Consider the following 25763-nt stretch of genomic DNA (forward strand, 5'->3'; position numbering starts at 1 on the left):
ACATATATTTTTGCTTATTACAAAAAACAACATGATGTTTTTTATATAAAACAACTAATCATGTTTTTAGTAAAAAATGGAATACATTAACATAAATAAAATAAATTACAAAGTAGAAAAAGATAACAACGGTTTATTAACAAAATTATTTATCACAAAGAACGGGAAAAAAAATACCAGTCGTTCAAGTAAAACCATACAATGCTGAATTGGGAACTTTTTTTTTTTTTTTTTTAAATTAATATTATTATTAACTTTATAACAACAATTTTTTTCTTTTAAATGACTTTATCGAAAGATTAAGAAAAAGACAAAGGATGGAGCACTCGTAAGTTTTACATTTTTTAAATTCCTTTTATTTTATATAAAATAAAAAATTATGCTTTTTAGCATTCTTTTTTTTTTAGAGAGTGAAAATTACAGAAGAAAATTAAAATTCTTTTTTGTAAATATACTTTTGAGAAAAAAAGTTTATTTTAGTCTTTTTTTTGTTTATATACTTTTTTTTGTTTATTTGAATTTTATATCATCTTTTTTAATACAATAGAAAAAAAAATGTACAAGCAAATTATAAATAAGCAAACTGTAAATAGATGAAATTAGATTATTATTTTACTGCTATCGAAAAAACATCTTTTATGAATAGGTTGTCGAAAAAAATAAACATTTATTATTTTTTCATCTTCAAAGACGCTACCTTTACAGATTATTTCATTTACTTTTTACAGAAATATCGTATTTTGCTTACCCACATAAACAACTAGAAACAGATTTAATGAAAACACTATTTCATTTAATAATGTCTTATATATACTGGGCAAAACAACAATATTTTTATATTACAGAACCTTATTTTATTCATGTTAATATTGTAAATCAATTTTTTTTAATACTGTTTTTAGATAACTAATAAAAAATGGAAAAAAAAATACAAAGAAAAAGTTTCGAAGAATATGATTTACATTATCAAAAATGGGTATGGTTTTGTCCACACACGAGATTAGGCTTCAAACATGAAAAAATTTCAACATTGAAAGAACTATGTAAAAGAAAAATGTCATTCAGCAGAATGAAGATAGAAATGAAATTATTTAAAATGAAACTGGCAAAAGTGATCCCTTTGAATATTACGACACCAATTATATTATTAGGGATCAAAACTTTTACTTACAAACACAATATAGACTTTATTTTTTATATAGAAAACATTTAGACTTTTTTTACGAACAAGCCTATTTTTTATATACAAGCAGTGAAATATTTTTATCTCATTATTTTCAACCTTATTTAAATAATACTCAGTATGAACAATTTTATATTTTATTAAAATTATGTATATTGGGCTACAGAACAATATCATTTTATCACATCTCCAAATTTTGTACATAAGAATGATATTATTTTATATTTATAGCTAGAAAATAATAATGAATAAAACAAAAAGTGGTTATCCAAAAAAAAAAAAGTCAAAAAAAGTCCGTAACTAAATGAAACTTTTTTACCTTAAATAAAGAGAGCTTGCGTCATTGACAAATAATTAACAATCGTTTTTTTTGCGAAAAGAAATGTGGAGCATGTCAGGCTTGTCAACTTCAAAATAAATAAAGAAAATTTTATTTAGAATATATATTTTTATTACATGTTGTCTCTTTGTTTATTCCTTATTTTATTGATTTATTTTATTCCTATTTTATACAACTTTATACTAACATTTAATTTTTTTATAGATATAAAAAAATGAATAATAATGATGATTGGATTCTCGATGCACCACCATATGAAATCAAAATAAAAACCGCCAGATTAAAAAGACCGCTCCGTGGTCTCGATTATGCGATTATACCAGTTGCAAATAAAGAAGAAACGCGAATATACCAGTTGCAAATAAAGAAGAAGTGTGGATACTCGACCCACCACCTTTTAAGTGAACTTTTTTACGAGTAAATTGATTTTATTGTTTTTAGCTAACTTGTAACAGTTTTTTTATAATAAATTTTCTACACATTAAAACCTCTCTTAAATTTTTTATTTCCCTCACTTGCGCTTCATTAAACAAATTAAAATTCCTGACAATAAAAATTTTCTTTTCCCCCCTCACTTGCTCTTCACCACCGTCTCTTGACGACGACCCCCTCAACAATGACCATCACTTGACGTGTCAATAAATGGTCTCTTAACCTTGACACACTTTTCCAACAGGAAGAGGAAGAGTTCAATTACCTCCGTTAAAAGACGCAGGTAGGAAATGTTTAAGAAGACATTTAAGAAAACGTATGCGTGGTAAATTTCTTCCACTGTTAGCAGCAGTTTTAGCACCGACTTTATTACCGTCTCTTATACCGCAATAAAAAAAATGTATAAAAGAAGACATAAAAAAAGACTATAGATTATAGATTAGGACTGATGAGAATACAATTTTTTTTAGACAGGCAAGCTGACAGCGACTTTATTTGAGTACGAATGTAGCATTAGCAATTTTATTGTATATAATTTTATCTTAATTTTTATTTTTAGACAGACGGGTAGAACTCAGTAAGGACTTAGATTTTGTAGATTTAAAAACTTCTTTTGAATATTCTTTTAAATTATTGAATATGTTTTATATATTTTAATAAATTTTGTCATTTAGGTGTGGTAGCATCATTTTATTTTACAGCAAATAGTAATGTCTTTTATTTTGTTTTAAAAAGAATCAATAAATATTGTTTATTTAAACATAATCATCAGGATAAAATAGATAAGATATATAAAATAGCTTTCTTATTATTATCTATTTATTTAGTTATAACTTCAGTTTCACCAGCCACATCAGGTAACTTAGTTCATTTATTTTAATATACTTGAATTACATTTGTTACTTAACTTTTCAAGCAATAATATTGTTTATTTCAACATTATTGTCAAGATTATATAAATAAACTTTTTATTTGATAATTTATTTTAGTTGCTTCTGGATCAACTTTAAATAATGGTAACTCATTAACTCATATTTTATTATAGATAAATGTAGATAAAAAATGTAAGTTGGAAATTTTTGTAGATTTAAACGTCGTTTGTTGTTTGTTTGTTTTTCTGTTTAGTTGACAACAATGAAGAGAGAGGGAGTATGTTTAAAAAGATGTTTATTTTTTTATAAAGTAACTAAAATGTTTTTTAAAATATTGTTGTTGACTTAAAAGTAAAACAGTAGGTTTTTATAATTTTATACAATAATCTTGTATTATTTGTAAAATTATAAAAACCTACTGTTTTACTTTTATTTATATTAATAAAATAAAAGTAAAACAGTGGGTTTTTAGAACTTGATAAATAATACAAGGACTTAGTAATACCTAAAATTATATTGTTATTGAAGAAATTTAAAATTCTCAGTAAGACAGCTTTTTATTATTTTACATCAAGATAGTTTAATTAAAATTTATTTCCTGTAGTTGATCAAGAGAGAGCTAATAAAGGTATTAGTTACATTAGTTTAGTGAATTTATTTTTAAAAAGTTAAATAGCTATTTTAACGTCAATACATTTAAGTGCTTTTATTGTTTAGACACAGAATTGAAGACTGAAATAAGTCAGTGTTTTTGCTATTAGATAATTGTTAATAGGAATTTGTTTATTTGTACTCTAACTAGAATTTTAAAACTAAAAGTATTTAAGCTTCATTTTTTTTTTCTTTTAGGAGAGTTGGAAAAAAAACTAAATATAAGTTATGTGATTAGTATAGTTAAATAAATAAAGCATTTATATCTGAACACTCAGTAGTCCAAGTCAGTTGTCACGTTAGAAATTGTCCAGGAGAGAGTAAATAGTAAAATAATTAGTCTTTATTGGCTTTTTTATTCTAGATGGTTAAATTTATGTTTTATTTAATTTGTCTTGAAGCTTATGAAATATAATTTTGACAAAAATAAATAGTTAAATAAAAAAAGTGAAAAGTCATTTCTGGACTACAGCCGTTTTTCCTTTGAACATTGTGGGGACACCAGACCCTTTATATTGACCAAACTTTGTTTGACAATATAATTAATATAATATGGCAAGATATTTAAAAGACGATGAAATGATTTCGAAGAAAATTAAATTTACAGAACAAGAAATAGAACTTAGCGAGAGCGAACAAGAACTGGATTTTAGAGAAAATAACACTACAGAAATAAGCGACGACGAAAAAGAAATTATCGTCATAGAAGACGACGAAGTTTATTTTAACATCTATATTGATGGAGATGGAGATGGAGTCGACTTTCAAATTAAAAAACCATCAGAAAAACCTCAAGAAACATTACTAGAAAAACCTCAAGAAACATTGCTAGAAAAACCTAAAAAAATTCCAATGAACCTCTCAAATAATTCTCAAGAACCTAAAAAAAAAGTTAGTTATTTTAAAAAAATTTTTTTTTTCAATAAAATGAATTTTTTTTAAGACCTTTTTTTATTTTTTTAGAAAACAATCAATAATAATAAAAAAATGAGGAGAAGACTCAGGAAATTAAAATATAATATCAACAAAGCATTTAATTTAAAATTATAATTTTTTATATATAAATATATTATTTTTGTCTATTTTTTCGTCGTATGTTTGCTTCTTTTAATTGATGTTTAATATCGACATAAGATTCGGCAGTATGAACCCAATGTTTTATTCTTTTACCAACTCTTCCAAGTTTGCGATTTGTTTTATTATCTTTATATCTGTTATTTGTTCTTCGTAAACACGATAATATTCTTTTACAATTGCTCGGTAAATACTGACTTTTAGTCTGTGTCGATGTTGAACTTTGTTTTGTACTTGTTTGTGTTTGAACTGCTTTTTTTGTTCTAGGAACTGTAGTTTTTGTACGCGCCATATTGACAGTGTTTAATGATCTAGGAGTATACCTTATTTTAGGCATTTATTAAAAAATGTTATTTTTTATTAAAAACTTTATATAATATTTTTATTACAAAAAACGACATGGTGTTTATATAAAAATTAACCAACTTTAAATTCATTTTTTTAGTTTAAAAAAAATGGAATTTATTATAAATAATATAAAACACGAACTTGTGGAAGAGAACGACACTTTATTTAAAAAAATATTTATCATAAAAAACGGCAAAAAAATTCCAGTAGCTACAGTAAGACCGTGCAACGCTGCATTGGGTAATTTTTAAATTTTTAAAAAATATGTAATATTATTGTTGACCTTATAACCATTTCATTTTTTTCCATTAGATAAACGGCTGGCAGTCGTGAACGATTTTATGAACAGTCTTAGAAAAAGGCAAAGGGTCGAGGAGTCTTTTCGTAAGTTTAACTTTTTTACAGCTTTTATTAATAAAAAAATAAACTTCTTTTTTTAATATTTTTCTCTCACTTTTTTTTAGAAAATCGTTATCGTGAAAGCGAAATTTTATAACATTTTTTTGTATATTTTTTATAAAGTTTTTATATATTTTTTATAGGAAATAAAATTTTTTTGTAGTCTTTTTTTTATGTGATTATATGAATTTTTGTTTATATTTTTTTTTAAATTTTATGTTAACTTTTTTATAATACAATAGAAAAAAATGATCAAACAAATTATTAATATAATCTCAAAAGAATTAAATCAACAATGGAAACCATTGGCAATCAATCTAGGCTTTAAAAGAAACGTTATTAAGAAAATCAATGAAGATTACATTAAAAACTTTGACAAAATAAAAAAAATTTTAATTCTTTTTGTATTACAATATAAAGACAAAAAGAGAGCAATAAATCATATATATGCAATTTTATCATACTGGGAAAAAAACAATGATGATAAAGAACTATTATATAAAATACAACAATGTAAATTATTTATATTGAAATATTTATATTAAATTTTTATATTTTTTAGCAAAAAATAATGAATTTTATGCAATTAAAACTAAAAATAGCAGCACATTTGCAAACACAATGGCAAACTTTGGCAGAATATCTTGATTACAAAAAACGTGAAATCGAATGTATACAATATGATTACCATAATATCAACGAAAGAATGATGAGACTTTTAAACTTAATATATCAAAAAAAAGGAAGAGAAATCGAAGCAGCTCGTGCTTTATATGATGCTTTATAGATGTGGTCTCTTGACATTTCAACAAAAGAAAATAATTTAGAACTGAAAAAAAATATAGATATAACTATGGAAATAATTACAAATTTTATATTGCAATAATTTTTTTGTAACTTTTTTTTATTTTTTAGCAAACTAATATATTAAAAAAATGAAACAATATATCAAAAAATGTGGATGGTAAGCCTATTTTACTTTTTTTTATATTTTTTTTATTTTTTTGTACATTTTTTATACATTTTTTTTATTTTTTTCTCTTAGTTATGGAGAAAATATTAATGAGGACACTATATGCTACCACGAGTTGTTATTAACAAAAGAAGAAGAACAAGATTGGAAGAACTTATGGAAATGGAAGAATTAACAAAGAAAGATTATGAAAAATATTTAGAACAATTAGTTCAAGAAATGGAAGAAGAATCAGATTATATTGAAGAACTAAAATCACAAATGTTAGAAGAAGTGGAAAAAGAAGTAGAAGAAATAGAAAAAGAAATTCATGAGATCTTCAATGAAATGGATTGGGAACAATATATTTTAGACGTTATTATAAAATGGACAATTTACCCGAACTTTATTTGTAATTTTTAATTTGTAAATATATCTTTTTTTAGCAAACATAATAATGACAACTAATAATAATGAAAATTATGAAGACATGTTTCCTGGTTTTGGAGACGTATTTGAAGAGGTTGAAAACAACTTTTAACGATATATTCAAACAAAAACAAGAACAAGATATTAAAGATATCGAAATAAACATTATTTATATTTTAATTCTTTTATAAGTTTTATTGAGTGATTTTATTTATTTATTAATTCTTTTATGGTAAAAGAAGACATGTGTGTTTTTTTTATAGTTTTATATAAATAAATGTTTTTTTCAGCAACTAATAAAAAAATGGCAGACAACATATATCCTTGCTGTTTTTGTGACAAAGAGTTTTAGTAAGAACTTTTAAATCATCAAACACATTGTTCTACAGAGCAATACTCCGACGAATGTTTTACATGTAAGAAAAAGGTACAAGATTTGTTAAACCATGAATGTGATTACGAATTTCTAGATATACAAAAAATATGTTTTTTTTGTAATACCAAAGTCGATGATCAAGATTATTATGAACACTCTGTCATCTGCTTTCGATATTATAAAGAACAACAAAATCGTTATTTGAACCAAATAATTCAAGAAGAAAAGAAAAATTTATATTATTTGAATCTTTCTATTAATCAAATCATAAATGGAATGAAGAATCTTCAAGAAATTACAACTAAACAAATAGTTGTCTCTAAAGAAAAAGACCAAGAAATTAAAAATCTAAAGAAAAATCCCTAGAAGAATCGAATCAAGAAATGTCAGAATTAAAAAGTCTCTTATATGACAACATGATGGTTTTAGCAAATCAACAAGATACAGAACATCTCAAACAAGAAATATCAAAACTTTATCAAATCGTAGAAGAAAATAGCACAGAATTCTTAGCTTTAAAAAAATCAATTCAACAGCCTAAAGAAGTAAAGGTAATACAACACATTTTTAAAGACACGCAAATCATCAAACTTGATCAATTGAATCTGAGGCTATTATCAGATGAACCATTTTATACAGAACCCGTTTACACATCAGAAGGTTATCGTGACCGTATAAAAGTTTATACTCGAAGTACCGACGTAAACAAACTAGCCATTTACTTTCAATTATTACGAGGCGACCTGGACGACGCTTTAGAATGGCCTTTTACCAAAAATGTCAATATAACCTTGAGAGAAAAAGATAAATTTTTTATTCGTACTACTACCAACAATAATTATCTTCAAATTTTAGACGATAGTTCTTTTGATAAACCTACCGCTGAATATAATGTAGCTGTTGGTTATAACAATTTTATTTCACACGAAGAACTAAAACAATTTATTATTAACAATATTTTATTTATCACGATTACTATTCAATAATATATTTTATGTAAAAAATGTATTTGTACTTTTGTTCTATCATTGTTATTTTTTTATGTTTTTTTTTGTACTTTATCTATAATTATTAACCATTATTTTTTTTAGATTAACTAATAAAAAAAATGAATGCAATGGAAGTTTTCAGACAAATAACTGATGAGCTCACTTTTGAAAACGTTAGAAGTATTAGATTCGTGTTAATACTTCCACATGGTATCAAACAAAAATTAAAAAACGCATACGATCTTGTAGAGTATATCAAAGATAATGCCATAGAAGATTATAATGGAAATATTGAAAGCTTAGAAAGTAAATTGGAATTTTACTCAACATGTGTAAAGTAATTCATCGAAATGATATTTTTAACAAATATAAAAATAAAATACCACGTCTACCTACTTATGAAGAAAGCATCATTAAAAATCTACTACCTGTCTATTCACCACCGAACGCAGTATATCCAAGTGCAGTCATAGAAGCCAAACAGGAAGAACTATTTCATTTTTATAATCCTGTACCAGAACCAGCTGAAGCACTTGAATGTGCCCAAGAACCAGAATTCATCTAAAAAAATTTTTTTTGAAAGAAATTATAGTTTTTTTACTTGAATAGTAAAACTATAATTTTTTTCCCAAACATTAATTTTTTATTGTATTAACTATTTTGTAAACTTTTTTTTTTAGACAACTAATTAAGAAAATGGGCAGCAACTGGGGCAATATTAGTGATATACTTCGTAAAGAAGATGCTTCACTTCACTACTTTCTACAAAAACGAGAAAAAAAGCTCATAAAAATGGACAGAGAAACAAAAAAACGTTGTCGTTATTTGGAAAACATTCGTTCTTACATTAAAAACTTTAAAAATCAAACACTAATTTGGTTAACCCCAGAAGATCGTCATTTTTCTTATTATCTTTTTGATTACGACAATATTACATTGGATCACTTTAACAAATTTACCCATGAAAATCAATCTCAACTCACCTTGAAAGACTTATGTAAAAGAACTTTGGCATATCGACGAATTCGTTTAGAATTTAAACAGTTGCAAAAGAAAATTGTTTCTTTATTTGATAAAACCAAACTACCACTTACCAAATGGAAAAATGAAGATAATATTAGATTGTTCTTTTATAGCTTTCATTCACTAATTCGTTTTGAATTTAATTCCTTTTTGAATGTTTAATAATAATCATTATTAAACATTCAATTTTGAATGTTTAATAATAATCATTTATTATTTTTTAATCTTTAAAGACGTTATCTTTACAGATTATTTCATTTACTTTTTACAGAAATATCCTGTTTTGCTGATCCACGTAAACAACTGGAAAAACATTTAATGAAAAAACTATATCGTTTCATTATGGAATATATAAATTGGTCCAAAGAACAATATTTTTATACTACTGAACCTTGTTTTATTCATTTTCAAATTGTAAATCAATTTTTTTAATTTTTTTTAGATAACTAATAAAAAAAATGCAAAGAAGCAAACGCTTTTATGAATACGACATTATCCACATTGTCAATTGGTTTATAACCGAAACAAAAAATAACATGGTTCGAGATATGAAAACGTTAAAAGAATTATGTAAAAGAAGATTAGCTGTTAGAAGAATTAAAATCGAATTGGAATTATTAAAAGATCAGCTTGGATTTTTATATTTTCGTTATGATGAAAACAGTTCTGATGATGATTTTTTTTATATTTGTGAATTTAGTTCTTTAACCGATCACAATTTATTTTTTTGGTTGCAAAAAAAAAAATTATATTTCCTTTATACGAAATGTTTAGATCGCACTATAATAATTATTATATTAAAAATGAAGAACTTGATTTTTTTTATAATTGTATTAGAAAATACATTCAATGGACATTAGATCAATATTATTATATTCACGAAAATAATTTTATACATTACAAAAATAATATTTTATATTTATAGCCAAACTAATAAAAAAATGAACAAAAGTGGTTACAGCAAAAGAAAACCCAACAAAAAAGTTAGAAAACAAATGAAAGGTATATTTTTTAATTTTTTTAAAATTAATTTCTTTAAAACTCATTTCTTTAAACATATTTTTTGCTTTTTTAAAGTCATGTATTCCTACTATTTTCATCTACAAAAAGAATCAATGAGACATTCGAGAATATTAAACCAACGCTACTTTTGCGTAAAACAATGCGGAATTTGTCAAAGTTGTCAACTTCAAAAAAAATAACTTTTTTTGTATTTTTTTATTTTAGAAATATATATTTTTTATTACATTTTTGTTCTCTTTTTTTTGTTCTATTTTTTTATTTTTTATTCTTTTTATTATACAACTTTATACTAACATTCTTTTTTTTAGATATAAATAAAAAAAATGAATATTTACAACGATGTAGAAAACTGGGAAAATCAACTTGATGCTCCAGCGTACGAATTTCAACCGCCAAATTTAAAATTAAAAAGACCATTAAAAGGGCTTGATTTCGAAAATTGTTTAAAACAAACGTTAAAAAAAGAAGTTTTGTTATCTAATACCCCTTCATTCGATGTGAAAGAAATTTGAATTTGTGACGCTCCTCCATTTGAATTGAATAAAAAATTTCATCACAAATAATTTTTTTTGTAAATATATTTTTATAAATAAATTTTTTTATTTTTTAGCTATTGTTTTGACAGTTGAAGAAGTACTAGTCGTTATAGAAATGTCTAGAAAATTTAACAAACGATTTGAGGAAGATAACTTGATAATTACAATTCTTTCATAACGTATGGAAAAAAACTTAACCCAAAGATATCGTTCGAGAATTGGGCAAAAAAACACTACCCTATTTTCAGGGAACAGAATAAATTTAATTTGTAACCGTTTTTTTTTCGATGAAAAAATTTCTTTACACCTGATCCTTTATTTCTGCGCGCATGCGCGTGACGTTGTTCTTTTTTTTTTATTGAACCTGGAAACTTTTTTTTAAACCTTTCGGTTCATCGGTTCAATCGATCGCTTTATCGGTGCATTGCTTATCACCGGTTCATCGTTTTTTATTTAACTTTTTTTCGACTCGGACGGGCGGTCTCTGAGATTCCCAAGAATTGTAACATAGCATATCATCACACATTATTGCAGGAAAACAATCTTTATACCTATGTAGATACTGAAAAAACTAGAAAGGTCTCATACATAACTCATTTTCACAAAAAACTGGATAACCGACCTTTGTCTTCTGAGGTATGGATATTAAAATTTAAAGTTTATTTTAGTTTACAGTTTTGGTTTAGTTTATAGTTAATTTTAGTTTAGTTTTTGTTAGTTTTAGCTTCAGTTATCTTTTTTCTTACTTTAGATAACTTCATGGAAGAAATGAGGGGAATAGGTAAAAAAAAATTATACTTATATATTTATTTATATGTAAATATAATTCTATCAATTATTCGGAGGTATATTTTTTGTCTTAAGTGTCTGGTAGAAGCATAACTGGTAGGGCTGTGTTTTAAATTGTATATATATTTTACGGAGTGCTTTGTGCAACAGGTGAAAGAATTATATTATATAAATATGACATTTTTAAAGTGTTTGCACTTTCCTCATACTTTTATTAAAATTAAATTTCTCACAAGTTTAACTCTTTTTAATTTACTTTTTTTTAATTTATTTTTAGTATCCTCTTCATCCTGTGGATATGGTGAGGTTATGCTTTATATTTTAATTTAAAAACATTGTAAATATTTTCAAATTTTATTACATCCTTTTATTTGTAATTTTAGAGTCGTTAACATTTAAGGAATATCAAAGATATCGCTCCCAACACCCAGGGCCTCCCTCGGAGAGGTCCTTCAATAAGTGGCAAAGTAATGGCGGTATGGATGAGCCATCCTTCAAATGGAGGGCTTATTCAAACCGGGGTGTTAAGAGACACTGAAGAAAAAACAGCAACTAAAAGGTTGTAAATGTCTTCTATCAGTGAAGATATTTATAACTTTTTTGTTGCCGTTTTTTCTTCGGTGACTCTTTTTTATTATTTTTAATTAATATTTGTAATTTTTTATAATATACTGTTGTATATTTGGTTTGCTTTAGTCTTTTTTAATTGAAATTTTATTTGTTTTTCACCAATTAAACTTAAATATAGTTAAATTGATTCACTACCCAATCATCATAATATGATGCTACATTCTATTTGTTAAAAATAATTAATTGGTAGTTTAATTTATTGAAAACACTGCTTTTAAAATTTACTATAACCCAAGACTATTCAGTTATATAAATGCAATTTATTTTTATCTATTTGATTTTTTAACTTTAATGTTATTAGTTTGGCTCCTTGAAGCATTTGTTTTTTTTTGCTTTTTAATTAAAATATTTAAAATCTATTATAATGTCTATTATAATTAACTAAAGTTTACTAAAAGCCAACTTGAAATAACATCATAAAACAATACCGACAAGCTGAATCATGACAGCAGTTTAAGTATGACAACAGGCTACTAAAAAGCAGGTAAATTGTTTTCCAGTTTTTTTTTTGTTTTTTTCTTTTGTTTGGTTATCTGTTAAAATTTTTATTTTAGGTTTGTCATATGACGCATTAATGCATATATAAAAGATCAAAGTTTACATATATTTTCCAATTTGTTATACACATGTTTGATTGTAAATTAACTTTATTTGTTTGAAACGTATTTGTACTCAATTGCTTAGTTATTTATAATAAACTTATATAGTTGTGAGCATTTATCGTTTTAAATACAATTTCCTTTTTTAAAGAAACATGTATCAAGGGGTTACCAAAAAATTAATAACTCATGAATAATTTACGTTCACTTCATAATAATCTTAATAATTAAAGTTCATGTTATAAAAAATATAACAAGAATTTAGCTTTAATCTTTCGTCAACTTAAGGCATGATGAATTATTATTATTTTTTGTCAGTAACTAAAAACGTATTGTGTTGAACTTAGTTATGTCTAGGAAAATGGTTCTGGCATACACTGATATGACCTATGTCAGTTGTAAATTACTTAAATAACGTTAAGTAATTGGTAAATTACTTTATTTTAATTTTACAGATGGTTTAAATTTTTTAATTTGAAGGCGTTTTTGTCACAGGGCATTAGTAGGTATTGCAATAAGGTATCGCAACTTTAAATTGTGGAAACAGCCACTATAAATTAAGTAACAGACCGACAGTAACCCGTATTACGGGTTGCTTTCTGCTACTAATTTTATTATACTTACATTATTTTAAATCCAAACTTGACAAAATACTTGTTTTTAAATATTAAACTTCTTATCGTTAGAACAGTAGAAATCAGACCCCCCATAATATTAAAATTTTTGAATTTTCTTTTCTTAGAATATCTAATAAATTACTTTTTTAACTGTCATCTAAAAAAAATTTCACTTCGACTATTTATTCAAAAATGACCAAATATGGTATTTTGAACCCAGTCCACAAATTTAGTTCAATATTAAAAATTTAAATTTTCCTTTAACCAGCAAAAAAATATCTTTTGAGTCGAGAAGTCCTCAATGAGTTTACTAGGATTACTTAACCATTAGTTATGATCCTATTTCTAAAACGTATCATTCTGGGCCCACTGTGAAATGGCAAAACATATAAAAAAAAAATTTTTTCTTAACTTTTTAAAAAAAGCGCTTGACCGCCAAAAATGTTGTTCAGGGTGACAACCCAAAGTTCAAAAATTTTAGTAAAGGCGCATTTTTTGATTAACAATCCATATGTTTTTATGTAAATCAATATGTTACGTTCACTGGATAGTAGTTTTTTATGCAAAAATTGAATAAAATTAATTTTGACTTTTGACACACCATGGCCCAATGTGCATCGTCGAGTTTCCGCAAAATGTGTGCAAACTATTGGGTGACGTTCCGAAAAAAAGGGTGAAATTGCAGGATATTAGGAAACTAATGCGCTAATGCAATATGCTCCGGATGAGTTCAGTGGTTTTTAAGATGAAATCATGAGCTGGCCAGCAACCGACGAGGTGAATGACGGGAAGATGAGCACGATAACCAGTGAGGTGTCTGACAAAAGCTCTTTGATGGGTCCTTTTATACATTGGGATTTAATAAGTGTAATAGCTTGACCTATGATTTTTAATAGTTTTTTGTGCAAATATGAATAAATATTTAAAAGACAAGCCTTTTGTTATTATCCTTGACGCATGTAAACAAAAAGGACAAGTCACATGTAAACAAAACTTGACACATGTAAACAAAAAGGACAAAAGTCGGACAACTTTAACTATGGATAACACATATATATATATCCCAAAATTTGATATATGTGTTAGCAATTCAAATATAATAAGATGTTAAAAAGCACCCAGATTTTGAATTTATAAAAGTATAAATTTTGGATTTAATAAGTTTTTTCTCGTTTCCGGAAAAATAGTTTTTATGACTTAAAACGTTTCTGAATACCTCGATTTCATTATACTAGGTTGTCCCATAAGTTCGCGGGCACTTAATTTCGCGGGCACTTATTTTCAAACATAATTTTTTTTATGACGTTTGACTCAAATCAATTAATGATTGATATTATTTTGTAGTATTTTTATTCCTCTTTAAAATGGTGTATTACTTTTTGTAATTGTAATTTAAAAACGTGTCTTTTTAGTTCTAAAATGACTGACGAAAAATATGAGATTCGCGTACTTTTGCGTCACTATTGGAAAAAGACTGAGTTCAAGAGATGCAGCAGCTGAAATTTGCAATGTGGAAGGCGAGGGAATGGTCAAGAAAACCGCAGCGGCCAAATGGTTCAAGCGCTTTAACAACGGCGAAACCAGCCTTGCAGATCTACCCAGGTCAGGCCGTCCATCGACAGTAAACAATGAGGCGCTGCGCGAGCTGGTGGAGCAGCAACCACAAACTAGCACCCGCAGATTGTCGGAAGAGCTCGGCCCTTCCAAGTCCACCATCGATCGCCACCGCGTTCTTTTTTTCCGTAAACGGTGGCTCCCAATTCAAACGGTGGCTTCCATTTTCGGTAAAAGTAACTTTAAAACTACGCGAAAATATAAATTGGACAAAAAATAGAATCACAAACAATGACCGCAAAATAGAAAAAAATTGATGTAAGTGATAAGCTTATATCAAATTTATTACATTAAAAAGAAAATTAAATTTTCATAAAAACTAAGAAAATGATTATGTAATAACATCTTATTGTTTCTAAAGCTTAGACTAAGCGTTTGACTAACATCTTATTGTTTCTAACATCTTAGACTAACATCTTATTGTTTCTAAGGCTTAGACTAAGCGTTAGACTAACATCTTATTGTTTCTAACATCTTAGACTAACATCTTATTGTTTCTAATGGTGAAACTTCAAGATGAAGAAAAAAGTGAGATAAGTGTTTTTTACTAATTTATAATTGCTCTATTCTTTATGAACATTGAGCACTCTATTTTTAAAATACACTAACATAATTTACATATATATATATATATATATATATATATATATATATATATATATATATATATATATATAATTAATTAGAAAAAAACACTTATCTAACTTTTATCTTCGACTTGAAGTTTCACCATTGCTGGATCATCAGGAAGAGTACTCTTCCTGATGATCCAGCAATTGTGAAACTTCAAGTCAAAGATAATAGTTAGGTAAGTGTTTTTTTCTAATTAATTATTGCTCTGTTCTTTAAGAACATTGAGCACTCTATTTGTAAATACACTAACATAATTTACATATATATATATATATATATATATATATATATATATATATATATAAATGTATATATATATATATATATATATATAAATGTATATATATATATATATATATATTATGTTAGTGTATTCAAGTGAAATCAATAAGTGGTAAGTGTTTTTACTATATTATATATATATATATATATATATATATATATATATACATGTTTATATACAACACACACACACACACACATATATGTATATGCATACGTATATACATATATTACATACATATATGCATATATTATGATTCATATGTATGTATACATACTGTGTGTCATACATATGTAACATATGTATGTATATATATTATAATATGTAGATATGTATACATATCATAATGATATGTATGTAATAGAAATTATTATATATAATACATACATATCGTTGTATATATACATAATGTATGTATACATATGTTACATATGATATGTATGTACATGCATACATATCATGTAACATATGAATACATACATTATGTATGTATACAATGATATATATTTATTACATATGTATTATATATAATAATATGAATGTATGTATATTATTAGCATTTACACACATTCTTACATATATATTAGGTACATGACATGATATTTTTAAATTGATTAAATACTAGATTGTTATATATCACTGGAAAGGTCTTCGATTCAATTTTTTTACCATTAAAGTATTTTAATGGTGAAAAAATTATTAAAATTGAACAATTTTACAAACAGTTATGGCATTTTAAGTATTGAATTTTTGATATATGGATTTCTTGACAAAACTGTGATCAAATTTTAAGTTTTTTTAACTTGAAATGTCATAACTTGGTCAATTCTTATCTAAATACTTACAACTTGATATCAAAAGAAAGGTCTAACAAAGGGCAATATGTAAATACAAAGAGTGTTTGATTTGTGCTAGAGGGGCGTCTACAAAATGCTAATTACTTTTAAGTAATATACTATATTATTAATATACATACATAAATGCATACATATTTAATATATATGTATATATATATATATATATATATATATATATATATATATATATATATATATATATATATATATATATACGTATATATATATATATATATATATATATATATATATATATATATATATATATATATATCATCACCTTGCGAGTTGTCCCTAAATCAGTCAATATATGTACTGAAGCTCTTGCCTATCCTTAAAGCAGTGTGATGTCTTAGCGTTAACCAAAGTATGCAATGTATCTTTTTAGTACTGTTGGTCCGATATGGGAGTCCAAAAAAAATTATCCAAATAGTATATATATATACATATTTATTCATTTTTTTTAATTAAAAATATTTTTAAAAAGTAAACTCTGGGTTTATCACTGCTAATTTGCTGTAGCAACCTCTCGTGCACGTTTCTTTAGTTATACTTAGTTGATAGTAAAAAATTCAGACATGGATAAAAGAGAATTAGAATTGAAGCAATCTTCAGAAGTAATTACATTGACAAAAGTAAATGATATGTTTGATTCAGTTTTGTCTAATATTTTTTATGTGGATTACTTTTCCGCTTACTCTGATTGGAAGTAATTGTTGTTATAATACTAAATAAACACTAAATAAACATTCACACGCAGCACTTGTTGGCAAATCAGTATTTAGTTCAAGAAAGACATTATTCAACAGTGATAATCTATGAAGTTCATTAAGTAATGAACAGTTACTACAAATGTATTTTGAAACAATATTATCAGAAACAGTACTAGTGTTTCAGATGCTTTATATTGAAAGAAAAATTCTTCAATTTCACACATGGAGGCTTTAGCTGCAGATTATTGCATGGCATTAGTTTATATTAAAAAAATTTAAAAAGAGGAATTGTATTTATGGTAAAAAAAGAGTTTTCTTCTCTTTACTTTTATTTAGTGAATTGAAAAAAAAATCCTGATTTCCTGTTGTGTTTGGATCTGGAAAGGTACAAAAACAGCTTAGCTATGCTTATTTATAAACATATTTTATTACTTTGATCATTGCGTTGTGTATTTATATAGCCAAGTTTGTTTTGTTTAATATGCAGCCTTGGATCTTTATACAGATGGAGTCTAATGCCAAGTGTTACTGGTTTCAATTTTCTGATATCACGCATGTACCGTGGGGAGGTTCTTTGGATGCAATTGCTCCACCTTTTGTACCGATTGCTCTCTTTTTTTACCAATTTTTATGCAAGCTTTGTTAAAAAAATTTGTCATAATATTTATTTGTTTCATTAAACTGTCTCACTTTTCTAAAAAGTCCCTCACAACCTAAAATATTTGGGCCTGGATATTGTTTGCGTTATACAATAGATTCTAACCAATGTAATTCAAATACTTTTGTACTTTTCTCTGAAAGTAACTCATTACAAAGTAAAAAAGTCGGCCTTAAAAGTAACAAAAGTAAAATTACTACATTGTTAATGCAACTCTTTACATGTTTATTTTTAGCATTACAAGAAACTTGCCAGTCAACACAAAAAAGCAAGCATTTCTTGTCAATGTGGCAAATTATTTAAAAAAAAAAAGAATTTAACCGGCATCAGAAGTCATATGGAAAAGTTTTTGAATGCCATTCTTGTAGCAAGTCTTTCGGTGCTAACAAAAATTTAAAAAGACATGTTAAAGAACAGCATAACAGAGAGGCACGAAAAAGAAACAATGTTTTATAGTTTTCCTGATTCCTAGTTTAAATCCAAAAGTTAAGTGAAATAGATTGAAAATATTTTTATGTAAATATTAAAGTTTCTTAAATATATTGTTAATTGTAATTATTTTGTTAATTATGTTTATTTCTTTTAATGTTTTCTAATTCATCTTTAAAATATTAATGGCTATTATCCCTTTGATTTGCAATGATGCCAATAGTAACTTTTTTGTGTCAGATATAAATTAATATATTTCAATTAAAATCTGGTTGGAATCCTTCTACTTTTATGTGATTTTGTAACAAGAATTTTTTACCTAATCATCTTTATTTTTGTTCTTTCTTGTTCCTCTTCTAAGAAAGGAAATGATGGTTCTTTTTCTTACTCAAGCAGTTTAGTTTGTGTTATTAATGATCAAATTGACTAAACACTTTCTTTATCCATCAGCCTTTCAATTTGTCCACCGGCTTTTATATTTGTACATCAGCCTTTCTCTTTTGCCATCATCCTATCTCTCTATCCATCAGTTTTCCTCTTTGTCTGTCAGCTTTTTTCTTTGTCTATTGGTCTTCCTCTTTGTAACTTAAAATTGATTGTCTAGCAGTCAATATTGTTGTTATTGGTGACTTTAATGATTTGATTGTTCTACTTTATTTCTATATTGACATAAGACTATATGCATTTAGTGTTGCTTAACAAGTTAGCCACAATAAGGTAATGAAAAAGTATAAACTCTGTTCACACGATGTAATATGGTTTTCCCTATGAAATACGATTGATTGCAAAATAAGGCTCTGGTAATGTTACCCCCACTTTATCTTGCTCACTACCTGGCCACATACTCTACTTCTATAAATCTCATATTGGTCCTTGTATATATTATTGTGCGTTTATGTAAATATTTAATATTGTAGTATGTTTAAAAATGTTTCTTTTTGTGATTGCATCACACTTTTATTTATTTATAACTTAGAGTTAAACTCATATATTATTTAATCATTTTTTTTAGAATTAATGTTATTATATTGATTTTCGAAATTCAAAACAAGAAATACACATAAACCAACTACTAGAGCTATCTTGATGAAGAGGTCAAAGAAACACTTTATACGGCTTTTTTCTGTTTTTATTTTATTAGATACTTTTTCTTTTGTGTCTGTTAATTTTTGTTGGTTTTTTTATATAGAAAATAATTTATTTGAAAATTTGTAAATGACATTTGAAATTTTTTATTTTATTAACAGAAGACTTTTTAATAAATGTCTGAATCTTTTCTTTCTTCGCCTGCATCCCCGGTTTAATTAAATTACGAAAATCATGAAATAAATTAATTCGATTTAAATAAATTAATTATGTAATACAGCTATGTAATACTTAAATATGCGCAAGAGAGCAAATAATCTCATACTTCTATTTTAAATTTAAATCTTGTTGTACTTTATGGAATATCAAACTTTATCATCAGTTATTTTATTTTGGTTCACTATTTTATTTAAATTATGTTATGAGTCTAACAACAACAAATCGTTTTCAACAAATAATGACTTTCTACTCGTCATTTTCATAAATAAAAGTATAAAATATATTCATAAATAAATTTATCTCAGATAAACATAATTATTAAAACAGATAACAGTGAAACTACGAACTTGTTTAGTGAACTTTAATATATTAATTAATTCAAGTCATTAAGCTGCGTCCTGCTTTTTTAGCGACGGGTTCGTTATTCTTAACGTTCTCAGTAAACTTATGATTTCTTTTTTTGATGGTGATCAAGGGCCTAAGAAATAATCTAATTTCTTTTTGTAAAGCCCTTTTTCCCCCGTTATTTGTTTGACGACGTTTCACTGCCTCCGGCTGGACATTAATTTAATTTTCTTGACGTGCGTACGTAGTTATTCTTTCAGCTAATTTGCTGCGTACCGAATGTATTTAAATTTGTTGTAAGTAAACTCGAACTCATTTTTTCAACTCTTTAAATTTTTTTCATGCCAAGTAAAAGTGATTTATCTCCAACAGCGATTTTGGAACGTATAGTTTCAAATGAACTTGATAGTGCTTCGAAAGCTTTGTCCTTTAATGTATTATCTTTTTCACAAATGTTCGAAGCTTCGACATTTTTAGCAACATTACTGGTGCTTTCATTAAACTCTATACATAAATTCATTTCAAAATTATTTTTGCATATATTGTTATCGGTGTTTTCATAAAACTCTCTTGGTAAACTCTTCCCTAGCGCAATTTCAGCAAGATATTTTCTTTGATCAATGTTGAATATCGGCATAAAGTTCAAACTGTTTGAAATGCCATTAGATCATAGCAAAAATTGATATTTACACGGAGCGCCATTTCCCCCGACTCGACATTCGCATATTCCAATATTCATATCTACCGTATAGTTTTTTTCCAGACCCACTAGGAACATCCAGACCCACTAGGAACAACAAATATGTTATTCCGATATATTTTGTGTATTACATTGTACTAATATGCTCGGTGGATGGCTTTACAAATCCGATTACTCCTTTCTTTTTTTTGTTTTTACCAAAGTATCGAGAAGTATTAGAGCTATCAAAAGATCCGCTAGCAGCAGATAACATTTTATTTTTATAACGTTGGTCTAATTCGTCAGTAAAACTGTCAAACAGTGCGTTAACATTATATGCTCTTACTCTTTGCTAAATTAAGTCTTTCATAACTAAAAATTGCGCCTCGGTGTAATTGTTAGTGTTGTTACCACGTGTATTAGGAATTTCAAAACATAGTGTAGTCGAATCATTTTTCCCAAAGCAATACGTAAGGCGTTTTGAAAAAAAGTAACGAAATTAAAAGCAGATATTATTTTTAAAGCGTTTTTCGAAACTAGTGATTTTTATGAACTTTTTTATAATTTTTTTAAAATAATTATTTTATAACGTTTGTTATCCTTTATATTAGCTTATTTTGTAAAAAAAGTCGATTTTAATTTTTTTGAAGTAAAGGCGTTTTGAAAAACGGCTGTAGTGTTCGTCTGCGCAATTTTTATTTTAAAAAATAAATAAAATTATACCCCGAATGCTGAAAGGCTTATTTTTCTAACAATGTATGATTGTCTAATAGGTTTATTTATTACCATCTTTTTAGAAATAAAATTGTTAAGGTAAGTTCAAAATTTTGTCACTTTACCCTATTGGTATTACTTCAAACAGATACATTACAAATTTGTTGTTGTCGTATCTCATTACCTAGATGTTGCAACCTTTAAGACTTCTTGATTTCTTTTGCAGTAATTATTTAAATATGTTTCAGCTTCTTTTTCATTTGTAAGTAATGCAGAAATATCTGCCTCGAAACATTGAGTTGTCCCCTCAACAGCATTGATTTTAATATTAGCAAATGCAAACAACTCTAACGCAGTTTCGAAAAGTTCACTTGTGTTTTTCAGACCATTAAATTTCAAGTCTGATACAAGCGATGCAATTAAAAGTGGTTCACTTATGTCAACGTTTTCGCTAGTGTGAGCTATATTTGCTAAGCCTTCTTCTACTTGAATAAATTTATCTCCTTCTCCGTTGTCAAATATATTTTTCAAAATACTCATAGTTATCACTCTATTAAAATCACTACTAAAAATAATATCACTATTAAAAATCAATAAAGATAAAATTAGCTTCTGCTCAATGAACAAAGTGCTGAATTATAGAACATAGCCCAGGACCCTTAATGTAATGACCCGTACCCCTAAGGGGTACGGGTCATTACATTTTTGCACCGAGACAATTATGACCCCCCCCCCCCTAAAATTAATATCACAGCTACACTGTGTGCAAAACTAAACATTCATCCCTGAATGTGTTGCACAACTACACTACACATTCAACACTGAATGAATGGCAATCTGTTTTCATTGACATAATAAAACTATCAAAACAAAAGTTGAACAAGTCTTTTATTTCTATATAGTTGTTACATTCCATTGCAAAAGTCGACAAAGTTAAATTATTTATTACGTTCTGTTTAAGGCCTAATTGCTTGAGCCAAAAATCCCACAACCAAAATACAAACATATATAACACAACAACATTTACCACTTACCAAACAATATTATAAACAATTTTAAAGCAAACCAAAAAAGTCATTTATTTTAAAATTTTAAAGTTACAAACATTAAGTCATCAAAAAATAAATTTGCGTGATATTGAGTTATATTAAGATATTGAGATTAATTGTTCACTTTTTATGAGATTTTTTTCATTAATAAATATCCTGTTCAGAAATATTTACTTATTTAAGTTATAAACAATTTAAGGTGGTACTAGCCCATAAAAATTAAAACAGTCAATTTATTTAATTTTGATGCAATTTTTTTTTTAAACTATGTGCATTAAAAAATTATTTAGAGTAAATATAATAAAAAGTATTAGTATACTCGAAAACATGCTGAGTCAGCAAAAAATATAAAATTTTAACTACATTTTTAAACAAGGATTTCTCATGAAATTGTCAGTGTGTGAAGCTAAAATTTTGCAAAACGGTTAACAACATGTTGATTGAGGGATTTGACCAGAATCACCATCAGAACTTTTACAGAATCAAAATGGCTACACTTTAAAAAATAATTTTTTATTTTTATGTAAAATTTGTGCTGCTAATGTTAATATCTCGACAACAGCTAACTATAAAAGTCTCTTTTTGGTCAAATCACTTCACAGTAACCTGATGAACAATCTGTGAAAATTTCAGCCATAATCTCCAAGTAGTTCAAAAGATATTCTTGTTCAAAGTTTAAAAATCTGTTAACAGAGAAAACGCAAAACAAAATAAAACAACTTTAACAATATATATCTTTAAAAATTTCCAGACACATAGGAGTCATCCTTGCTAAATCCTTTTTTTATACCTCTCAATTTTTTCCTTCTTGATTTTGTCACTTCTTTTTCCTTCCTTTCCATATGAATGACGCGATTTTTGTCTTTTTTAATTGCACCGAGAAGGAAATATTTTCCACAATGAAATCCAAGTTGCTTAAATGTTTCTTTATGGGAAACGTAACCTCCATTAAAAGATATAACTGCAGAGAAAACAGCTAACTCTAAAACATTTTTTGAAACAAAATGTGTTTTGAGGCATTTTTCCCAGATTATTGTTTTTATAAGTGCATTGTCCTGTAATCTTATCCCTTTGCCATTTGCACCAGCTAGTATTGGTTCTGGGACAAAATTGATGACGCATAGCTGCATCACCTTCGCAGCAGTGCCATAAAACTGCAAGTACAGCTTTTTTCATAGGGTAGAGTTTATCATTCTGACGAATAGCCATACCAAAGTAATTCTGCATTAAGTTAATACTTGCATCAGTTAGTCTTCCTTTACCTGAGAGAGTTTTACTGTCATTCAACTTTTCTTTTTTTTTTTATTGCACGTAAATTCCGAAGTCTTGTTCCAAGTCTCTTTTGAACATGACCGAGACACTCTAGTTTTTCTGGTATCAACGTTTCTCCATAAGGTCTTGCTTCCCTTACTTTGCTGTATGCTTTAGTGTCCCCATCTCCTATGTAATGACTGTACCTTAAGTTAAACTTACTTAATGAAGAACAAAAAATTGAAATAGCACCAGCGGACTCCATAGCACCAGATGATTCGTGATGATTAATTGCACACTTATGTCTTGTTTTCCATAGTTCATAACCAGCTGATCCTTTTTTTTTTGACCAAATCTCACAAGATTTACAAAATTTTGACATAGTGTAATAGTCTAAGACCTTTTTATTATCCTTTGAAATTGCAGATACCACGCCATTCAGGGATGAATAACCCCTTTTTTGCCATGTTCCATCAATAGAAATATGACAGTCAACAATATCATTGCTACACGCATTGATGTTAATCATTTGACGCACTTCATGAGCAGCTTTTTGGGTACTTTTTTCAGCAGATTTTTCATATGCACAAAAAAGAGTCTTATTAATTATTTTAAAAGTAGTAAATGCAATAGAAAATGGCATATTCATCATTGTTGTAAATGTTTCAATTCCAGCATGACCTTTGCCTATCTCGCGAAAAGCCATAACTGTGCGATAGTTAATTTCATGTGCTTTTTTTACAGTTTTACTCTTTTGTAAAGGTATATATTGAGGAGAAGTATAAGAAAATCTGCATGCTGAACAAACACTACATTTTATACATAATTTAAGTGAAAACCCTTTGTGTTCATTTTTATTATGTGTAAGCTTAACAGGTGAGCTACACTCAGAACAGCGTGAGAACTCCTCAAATAAATCTTTCATAATGCCAAAATGTATAAATATAAAAAAATTAAGGTCGTTAGATGTTTGTTTGTTTTTAGCTGAACTGCCAATACAATTAACTGCTTTGTTCAACTTTTTAGCACTTGTACTATTAGTACTACTAAACATAATTGAATAATAAGCACTTTCAGGTGAAATGTTTTGTTGATCAGACATTTTATGTAGATTTCCATGAAAATAATTTCTTTTTATTCTTTTGCTATTTTTTTTTATTTCCCATCTAAGAATAAAGCAGTAAAATGTGAAAAATAAATGCAATAAATTCAATAAAATAATCATAACAAGCTGTTATTGATATACTGTTATAAATTCACTTCCTTCTCACTATACAATTCAATTTAATATTTAACGTATTTGCAAATTAACGTATTAACGTATTTGCAACGAATTAACGTATTTGCGAATACGTTATAACGAATTAGTTATAACGAATACGTTATAGCGAATACGAAATAACGAATTAACGAATTAACGTATTTGCAAAGTTGATATAAAGCAAAGGAGATATATATGAAATGTAGAATAATAATAGAAATTAATTGTTTGATGAAATTTAAGTTAGCCCAAAAGTAAGCATTGTTTATTGTTGCTATGCGGTTGCTAAGGGCTTCTTTTTGAGATCATATTACCAAATTAACATTTTCTGTCACTAAATTACTTAAAAACATAGTAAAACTATACATTTTTGAAATCTACAATGATTCTATTTTTCAAATTTAGAAAAAAAAAAAATCTGAAAATTTTGAAATTTGTCGGGCTAGTACCACCTTAAAATGATCCACAATTTCTACAAAAAAATTTAATTAAATTTAATTTAATTTTCTTTGATTTATGTATGCTTTCTCAGTTGCTCTAAAATAAGGTGAATAGATGGCCAACAATCAGCCTAATAATTGCATTTTTAGGCTGTGGCATCAGACCCATAACTATTAAAAATAAAACAGAATTTCGCAAAGAAAATGAAAAACGATAATCATATTTAGTCGTCAAATAACTTCGCCATCGTCATAATTTTCGTTTTCATC

The 25763-nt window shown here is 26.6% G+C and overlaps 1 protein-coding gene across 1 annotated transcript; it reads left to right on the forward strand.

Moving 5' to 3' along the window:
* The first annotated feature begins 7439 nt into the window (after window positions 1-7439).
* Window positions 7440-8042, forward strand: LOC136074660 (TNF receptor-associated factor 5-like). Its single transcript, XM_065786999.1, has one exon. It carries the CDS (start codon window positions 7440-7442, stop codon window positions 8040-8042), a length of 603 nt encoding a protein of 200 aa, XP_065643071.1.
* Window positions 8043-25763: the final 17721 nt, after the last annotated feature.

This window comes from Hydra vulgaris, chromosome 01, assembly GCF_038396675.1.
Source record: "Hydra vulgaris chromosome 01, alternate assembly HydraT2T_AEP".
Classification (NCBI taxonomy): Eukaryota; Metazoa; Cnidaria; class Hydrozoa; order Anthoathecata; family Hydridae; genus Hydra; species Hydra vulgaris.